We start from the raw sequence: 9814 nt of genomic DNA on the forward strand, positions 1-9814 counted from the left end.
AAACTAATTTTTCTTAAAACATAGAACAGCAAATAAAGAAGTAAAGCAAACAATTATATCTTCTAGTTACGACCTTTGTACTTGGTTTCTGCTAAATGTAGGTTGCTAAGCCTTTTAAAATTTTGCACGTGGAGGATTTGAAACAAAATAATTTTTTTAGGTTTAATATATACAGTTGAATAACCAAGAAATCATAAATTATTATATCAGTACCATTGAATTCCATTATAATCTATCAAGCTTATTAACTAAGCTGTATTTCAGTCTAAAAAAATATAAAATTTTGAGCAGACTAAATACACAATGTACCTCATTGAAATCTTGGTTCGAATAAAAGAAATGGCACCCAATGATGTTAAAATGGCTGAGAGAGCCACTAGCAAAATGTAAGACAAATTTTCTGCAGAACTCAACATGAAGATGCCAAAAGTTGTTTTAAAGCCTGCTGTATTTACTGTAATTGGATTAGAAATAGGGTCTAAGTGTATGTGAAACATTATAGATTGATGATAATAATGCTAGTAATGTCTTAGCGAAACATGGTTTTGAGTGATAATAAATGCCTATTACCCATTAACTCTTTATCTGTTATAACTTGAGACTGCTTCATACATTTCAGTTGTGTGTATGCATTGTACATACAATTGTATATAGTAAAAAACATTCAAATAAAAATTTTCATTGTAGAATTTCTTTGCTTAGACTTTTTCACATGTAACATGTGTAGATATGTGTGAAAAAAAAATCATTTTAATCATGAAAAATATTAAAAATTAATAAAAGTGTCCAATTTAAACTTCTTTTTTTATCAGTTTGTTTTTATTGAAGGGCTTAGACACTTAAGTTTTACATGAAAACTGTAGTCTTATTGACATCATCTTGTATACTAAATCATTTAAATTGAGCAAGGCATTATAAAGAGTGCACCATTTGTAACATATTTATATGAATTTTGGAAAAAGTATCTGAAAAGTGTATGAATGATTGTCCCCAAAGTTCACATGACCTTAATTCTGTTTTCACTGACATTTCAGTTTGCACGTTCTATTTCATTTTTATTCATTACCGTAAAAATCAAAATAAGACATTTCAAAGATGGATGCCAGAATGATAAATATAAGTTAAATATATTTTAAAATATATTGGTGGTTTCACATTACCAGTCACTCAAGAATACTAAACCCTCTTAAGTTTGATTTTCACTCAAGACTCCTTAACCATGAGTCACAGAATCCCAAAGTAACCCCAGAATTGAAGTAAGTTGAAGAAGTGAAAAAACTGAATTTTGATTTCATTGCGTTATCTAGAATCAAATGATATATATATAGTTTAATTGAAAAACCATCATGATGTTGTTTTGTAGGAGGAGGAAAAAAAAATTGTATTTTATCTTGCAAAAGTTCCATATGTACCTTTCTTAGAAGTTTAGTTAATTTGAATTCAAGTGTACATGTATGCCAGTAGACGTATAAAACAGTCTATATAAGATGAGTCAGCACCATGTGGTTGCATAGTTTGATAATGATTTTGTTATGACTAAATTCCTACACACATAAATTTAGAATGTGTAACATCATCTTTTTTTATTACTGAAGAAAATGATAGGTGATAATCGTGCTAAAATGTTTGTCTGCTTGCAACGGATTCAGATGCATGAATATGAAATAAAAAGAATTTAGTGAATGGAAGAAGAAAAAAATTAACATAGAGTACAATCCTGTATTTTTTTTCAGTAAACTAGTCCAATATAATTGGGAAGTCAAAACAATAAAGTATATACCAAAAATTACTTGCACTGGAAAAAGACTTTTTTCTTCATTCAAGAAGTTTGATGTTTGTTGTTATATACATGAAGCATTCGTTATAATAGTATAGAATTATTAGCTATGGCTGGTTCATAATTAAACGTATTGCCATTCACAATAATAGAACTATGCTCGATATGAAAACACTAGCAATTTACATCTTAAACTTATAAGTATATGAGTAGTTACATCAAACATGTATTTTCTTATTCTGTACAATACTGATAATGTTTTTTTTTTTCTGCCATTAGATTGTTAGCAACAATAAAACATCATGCAGTTTGTACAAACATGTTTCTTAAATGTTGAGCTTTATTAAGAACAGTTACAGACTGGTTATTGCCAAAAGTGTTACTTGTAATTCACAAACATTATTCTTGCAAACTGTGGTAATGCATGATTATGGCTTTAAAGTAATTGTAGTTTACAGTAGTTAATAAACTCAAAGTGAACCTGAGTCACAAAATGTGAATCAAAGAAATTCTTCAGCTGTAACATGTATTATATGTAAGTGTTTTATACTAGTGTTGAGCTGACAAACACTATGGTAAATTTTAGAGCAAACATGAATTGCTTTGAAATATATATCCTGTATTCCTCTAAATGCCATACTTGTGCAGGTGTAGGCTTTTTGTTTGTTGCTGCAACAGAACTGGTAAATTCAAATTGAAACATTGAAATGGCAAGTTTCATTATGAAGCTCACATGTTCTTGCTATTAGGATAGTGTGGGTAGTAGTTTTTACATGTGTAGGTGTGTTTTACTAGCATGTAAACACACACACACATACACATATGCCTTGCATCACATGCATGTGGGTTGACCTTGGGAAAAAGCCTACACTAGTAGAGCTGTAGAGTATAGAGGTGGTTTTGGCAGTTATATACCTGTAAACCTCATCTTCTAACACACACACACACACATGTAATATGTATATATATGTACAAGCTGTAAAGAGAAGTTCCAATGTAGAAAATGTAAGTTTTTTAATGGTTTGTTAAAAGGATAAAATTAAACTCGACGTACATCCAGGAAAACTGTTAGTTGTTTAATTTGATGTTTAAAACGAAAATACTGTAAAATATTGTTGATGACAAATGTTAATATTGGTGTTTACTTATCAGTACATATATATATATGTATTTCCTTAAATTACCATATGAAAGTCAAGATTTGTATACTAATAGTTGTATAAATTGTTAATTGTATAAATCAGTGTTATTTTTTGCAAAACATTACACTCCTGAGGATGATGCAAGAGTATTCGTCAAAACATGTAGAGTGTATGAGATTGTTTTCCAGTCTCATCGGGGTTTTTTAACCTTGTACAGTAAGTTATTATTTTAGTAATTTGGAGACTGGAAAGAATCTCATTTTTATAGAATCGTGTATAAAATAATCATTGTTTTTTTTCTAAATTTAGTTTTTAAGATTACCTTTTTTTTTAATATAATTTTCGTGTTTGTGATGTAATATTGACCTCCTTCACAAAAGAACGGGAAGTATAGTAACAGAGAGAAGTGAGTGAGTTGTTAGCTGATCTGATGAAGTTGTATGTACGTGTATATATATATATATATATAATTCTAATTTTACTGGCACACAAAGTTGTGCAAATCCCAGTGAACCCTGGCAAATTAAAAAGTGCCGAAAGAAGTGAAGTCTAGGAATGATTAACTATCGTATCTTTACGGAGTCAAGAAGAGGCTGTTTTGTAGGAAAAATCTCGTGGCACAACAGAAGTTTCTTCTCGGGAAATGGAACTGCAGAATCACAATTTAATATTAATTAAAGAATTGCAAACAAGAAACAACTAACATACCCACCTGACACATTCATAGTTTGTGGTTTACCCAACAGATGTTCATAATTGGATACGGGATGACCAATTGAGTTTTAACATAAATCTTGCCCAAAATCATGTTCTGCTTTTGATTTGGGATGTTTCTGTAAGAGATATGTCATTACGTCCAGTGTGACTAGTACTAGTAAGTAACACAGTTATCAGTAGTAAATACCTAAGAATATTTTTATTGATAGTATATATATATTACGTACTGCTTAATTTTTCAGACATGGTAGGTGGTTTCATCCCAACATTACGGGGCTGCTAGCAGAAAAAATGCTAATGGAAAGAGGTTTTGATGGAAGTTTTTTGGCTCGTCCTAGCAAGTCGAATCCGGGAGACTTTACATTATCTGTGAGGTAATAAAATCTTCTAGATTGTTCATGATTAATTTATTTTGGCAGTCTTTAGTCCTTTAAATATTATTATTTTTTAGTTATGGTGCAAACTGACTAAACTCTATTGCTGTGAACTTACTGTATTTGCATGTTATTTCTTAGTGGCATTTTTTGTAATATAAATATTTCTTTAATCCAGTAGACATTGTTGTTCTGAAGTAATTTTTAGCTTGGATTTTCCAATAAAAATAGTCTTAAATATGATGTAAATGTTTATTAAATTTAGAACTGTTAAAATGAGCATGTAAACAGTGTTAATTCTTTAGGAAGGCTAGAGTTTACAAGCACTTAAGAGTGCTATTACTAGGAGTTCATGTACAGTTAGCTAGTTAGTGGACTTAGTGGTTTCGAATGTATCAGTGAGTTACTAAATGAGATAGGCTTAGCTTTATGTATATCTGTAAAAGTAACGTGAGTAAACCTAACTGGTGACTATGTTGTTGTTATTAGTACTTGTATAAAGAAGCAGAACTTTTGTTTATAAAGAATTTTGTGGGTGGTCTCATAATATCTGACCTCATTTCTTTTTTTTTCTTTTTTTTTAAATAATAATAATAATATAATTTTACAAAAACCTGCTAGGTTTAATTTCTTCAAAATCTTTGTGAATCATATGCCAAATATAAAAGTAGCTAGTAAGAACCCGCTACATGTAAATAATATTTCTTGTAAATGTACTAAAATAAGTGAAATATTAAAAATGAATTCTAGATATGGATCACGGGTCTAAATAGTCTGGGAAATGAACCATTACTAAGGTTAAACTCCATAAAGTACTTTTTTTGCATAGACTAGGAAAAACTTGAAGAAATTTCCTGGTGTCTTTAAGAAAGTGATATTACAGTAGTACAAGTTTTGGAATACTAAATTAGAGAAGTCTGGCTTTCGTATAAACATATCATTTTCATAATAGCTTAGGTATCAAGAAATCATTTAGCGCACAGGTATTAAAAGAAATTAACTAACAATTATGTCTTAATCTTCCACTTATGTTTACTTCTACTAGTTCTGAATGTAGTTCATATAGCATATGGTATCAAATTGTACACGTACAAGACACCTGACTTCAAAACCATTATCATGACAGCAGAATCTCCTTTACTTCCTCTTCCTTTCAGTCTTCATCATTTCCTAGATACCACCCCCTCTTTAGGGTTGGAGTGCTGTGTTGAGGAATTGATGTCATTTTGGTTTTAAGATTCTTTTACTGGATGTTCCCATAAGTCTTAAAAACTGAATTTTGGGTTACATAGCATGATTGATAATTTTTCAGGTCAGGTTAGTTATTTCTGTCTTCTGCTCAGGTAACACTTGAGCCCACACCTCTGTTGTGTGTGGTTATTCAGTTCTCACTATATTATAGTTTATAAACATCTATGATAACCAGATATAATATTATTTTTATTTGGTTCTGAGTTTTGTAATAAATTTTTTATAGAATGTATGGATTCTCTCTTTGTTTCTTCTGTTTTTTTCGTAACAAGTTTCTTTACATCTTTTAACTAGAAAGATGCTATGACAGTTTAAATCTTTTGAACATTTGTCTTTTTTAATTTATTGATGGCTTTTTTCTTCTGTTTTAATTGCTGTCATGCTTTTACTGTTTTATACACGTTTGTGTGTGTGATTTCTACAGATCTTTTGTAATATGTTTGGATATCTTCTCTATAGACACACTCATTGTGGCTTAAGTTTTCCTTTCTTTTATATTTTCTTTTGGGTTTTTCTTCCCTTCAAGGATTTCCGGGCCCGGCATGGCCAGGTGGCTAGGGCGCTCGACTCGCAATCTGAGGGTAGCGGGTTCTAATCTCTGTCGTACCAAACATGCTCGCCATTCAGCTGTGAGGGCGTTATAATGTGACGGTTAATCCCACTATTCGTTGGTAAAAGAGTAGCCCAAGAGTTGGTGGTGGGTGGTGATGACTAGCTGCCTTCCCTCTAGTCTAACACTGCTAAATTAGGGACGGCTAGTGCAGATAGCCCTCGTGTAGCTTTGCACTAAATTCAAAAACAAACAAACAAACAATCAAGGATTTCCAAGTATCTCTTAACATTTAGGAGCAAAGATAGCAGCTCAACCCAGTGAGGGGAAAGGGGGGGTATCTCCACCTTGTCCCAAGAAGATGTTTGGCCCAATTTCTAATTTTATGAAAGTTACGCATTTTAGATATAAATAAAATATACACGTGCAGCTGTTTTGTGCAATTCAGTGTTTTTAAAAATACTTTGACAGTCCTATAAAGGAAACAGAAACTTTGAACATCAACTGTTTTGGCAACCAAGAACCTTCACCTGCTAATATGCTTGTTTATAAGCTAGTAATTAAATATCAGAAATCTAAAAGTATTTATGTCAGTTTTAAATTCCTTTATGATGTATTAATATTTATAGGAAATGCAAATAGTTTACCAGCCTTTTTTCTGATGTATAATTATAGGAAAAAAAAACAACACCTCTTTTTAATGAAAAATTCACAAACAATTATCAAACTCCTAACCATTTTAATAAGCCATCATGGCAATCTGGTGCCATGGTTTCAGCAAGTTCTGGTTACTTGTAAAGTCGTGTTTGCCAACACATGAATTCAATTGAAAAAAAATTACATTTAGATATTAATATAGCCAAGCTTAACATTACTGTAACTTAGGAACATCAAGTGAGGCTTTAAAGCTGTTCCCACTGGGTATATTCGTTTGATATGAGAAACATATTTTCTTTAACTTGTGTTACTTGAAGTAAAATAAAGTTTATCTGATAATGTGAACAGTCTTATATTTTTCATGGCATTATTCTAATTTTTACAGGAGAAATGGAGAAGTTACACACATCAAGATTCAAAACACGGGTGACTTTTATGATCTGTATGGTGGAGAGAAGTTTGCCACTCTAGCTGAGCTGGTGCAGTACTACATGGAAAATCAGGGTCAGTTACGAGAAAAAAGTGGAGAGGTTATTGAATTGAGGTATCCTCTTAACTGTGCAGACCCTACTACCGATCGGTAAGCAGTATGGTGGAAGTTAACATCCACTACTTTTTGGATAATGTACGGCACCGAACTGTAACTGGAATGACAATACTGCATGCCTGATAGGGCAGATTTTGGGCTACATATTTTATTCTGGGCAGTTTAAAACCTAAATTTTCCACTAATATTTTCTCTGTTACTACAGCCCTCTGACAGAATTTGAATGATTAAAGTATGTTTCATGGTGTGCTTAGAGTAACACAAGTAAATCAAAATTATGTTATATAGATGTTATTAGTGCCATGGTGACTTTTGAAAAATGGAGGATGAAGTTTATTCTTCTGTTAAAAATCTTTTTCTATATATATATATATATATATATATATATTAAATTTTGAGTTGAGTTGAGTAACTAAATACAAGTTTCTATATGAATTTCAGTTGGTTTCATGGACCTTTGTCAGGGAAGGAAACCGAGAAGCTGGTGTTGGAAAAAGGAAAAAATGGTAGCTTCTTAGTACGAGAAAGTCAAAGTAAACCTGGAGACTATGTTTTGTCTGTTCGAACAGATGACCGAGTTACTCATGTAATGATTAGATGCCAGGTATTAAACTTGCTAGAAACTGCACATTTAATAGACGATAAACGGGTTCTACGTGACTTTAACATTTATTTAATGTAAGATTTTAGCTTCTGTACAGTATCCATTTTTAGGCTAAAGTGCACACATATATTTGAGTATGTATAAGGGTGATGTGTGTTCTTTATTTCTCTTTTTTTTATTATTGCTTGTCTATATTAAGTGTTAGAAGACCCAAAAAGTTTTTAAAAGTTGTGTTGAGATATTATATTTCTTTTTGTGATTTTCACAATATATTTTATATAATTTTCCCCAAAACCAGTTGTAAATCAGATTTTGATAGACTTAATAAAACGTCATGTCTAACTGTTGTTCCTAAACTTCTATATGATACCGTATCTTGAAGGTCCAGTTTTTTCGTGTTTTTTTTTGGGGGGGGGGATAATGAAACCTTAGTAGAACTCTTTTTGAAACAGTAAAAGTCTGAATGAATTTCAGGTTGAAAGCTCGGAGGTCAAGCACGATATTGAACTTAATTCTGATGTTTTTAATAAGGTTGATTCTTTGAAGGAATTTTAGTGTTTGTATGAAGATAAATATATAGAACATAGTAAATTTGTGTTGTTAAGTCTAATGATCTCCTTATATTCTGTTATTAGACAAAAAGATTAATGAAAAAAATCAGAGTACTACCTGACATGTTTCTTTGGTTTGATTTTAAACAATGATGAACAATTAAAACACAGATTACAGTTATTCTAGATATATTAACATTGGAACCGACCTTATGTGTCTTTTAAAGGTATGACAAGGAGTTAACTACCAAATGTACCTATGCAGCAATCTTATGAAGATCATAGTAATTCTCTGCAGACTTGAGTTAAATGTATTAGTGTGTTTCAAACTGACAAAAAAGGTACCCAAATATACGTTAAAAGAATAACGGTCAACTGTTGGGGAATATCTGTACACAATGATTTATGTTTTTATATATTAAAATGAGTAAGTAAGGGCCGGTTGTTGCTTAGTAGCTGGTGTGCCCAGACTGTGAATATAAAGATTCATGCTTTGTGTTCTGTTGATGCAAAACTAAGCTCCACTCTATGGTCACACTATAAGAGTGACAGTCAGATCCCACTACTTGGTCAGGCAAGTGTAACCTAAATTGGCAGTGTATACTCATGACTAGCTGCCTTTCTGCTAATCTGTCATTTCATAATTAGGAACAGCTATGTAGAAATAGCTTTTTATGTGAAAATTCTGTAAAATAAACAAGCATTATACAGTAATTTATTTTATTCTAATTTTCGAAAGTGGTTTTAAAAAAGTTGATAGGTAATACTAACATTTTTAATGTTCCCAGTTGGTTTCTGTCAAGTAGAAATATGTATATTTAAAAATTAACAGATAAAGCAAAATATACATGCAGTTTTAATTTTTTTGTCTGTCAAACAGAAAACCTCTGTCTAAGTGATATCAAACTCCAAATGGCTGAATTGATGTTGAAATACGTACAAATCAAAGTGGATAAAAGATCCTTTTGTTTGTATTAACTCAATATTTGCCACATCTGTTTGAGAACAGAACAAATTTTATGACTTTGGATAGTAAAAGCAATATACTCTATTTAGTGTTTTCAGAAATATATATCTATTTTAATAGTAAGATTAATTTATATTAACTACTTTAAATAATGTTTTATAGACCAAGGGAAGCATTTATTCAGCAGAAAAAAAAAATGTGTAAAGTGGTGTTTGTTTTGTTCTCACTTGACTAACTGAACCATCCAGTCAAATTACACCTGTTTCTACAAATTTTAATGCACTAAAAACCCAATTGTATTTAATACTAGACCACCCGTGATCCGTGGGGTCACCCACTATTCAGAGCTAATTTCAATATTGCACCGAAATGAAGGTTTATTTTGAGATAATTTAATTAAATATTTCAATCCATTCGTGTTATTCATAATTCAAGAAAAGATATTTGATTGTTGATCGGGAATAAAAGGAAAGACCATTTCATTTTTCAAAGAAGATGGGAACATTGACAAGGAAATAGATTTGAACAAAGAAGTTTCATAAAGAGCACAAATGGTAGTGTGATGTAAAATTACTCATGCTAGAAATGTTCATAAAAGTGACCCGAAAAATGGTGCTAACTCGGTAACCCGTGGCCCGATTTTAACGAAACTTGTTTTATTCCGTTTCTATTCTCAT

At 31.3% G+C, this 9814-nt stretch overlaps 1 protein-coding gene across 5 annotated transcripts in view; it reads left to right on the forward strand.

The window, feature by feature from the left end:
- LOC106462655 (tyrosine-protein phosphatase non-receptor type 11-like) overlaps positions 1 to 9814 on the forward strand; it is a 35040-nt gene that overhangs the window by 2172 nt on the left and 23054 nt on the right. For all 5 annotated transcript variants that reach the window (XR_002611325.1, XR_002611324.1, XM_022389975.1 and 2 more), the window contains exons 2-4: positions 3879 to 4010; positions 6854 to 7048; positions 7457 to 7619. Coding sequence is in view for 3 of the 5 variants with exons in the window: in XM_022389975.1 (XP_022245683.1) it covers positions 3879 to 4010; positions 6854 to 7048; positions 7457 to 7619 (490 nt within the window). In the remaining 2 variants the exon portion in view is untranslated. The remainder of the gene's footprint in view (positions 1 to 3878; positions 4011 to 6853; positions 7049 to 7456; positions 7620 to 9814) is intronic.

Source organism: Limulus polyphemus, unplaced genomic scaffold, assembly GCF_000517525.1.
Source record: "Limulus polyphemus unplaced genomic scaffold, Limulus_polyphemus-2.1.2 Scaffold1217, whole genome shotgun sequence".
NCBI classification, from domain to species: Eukaryota; Metazoa; Arthropoda; class Merostomata; order Xiphosura; family Limulidae; genus Limulus; species Limulus polyphemus.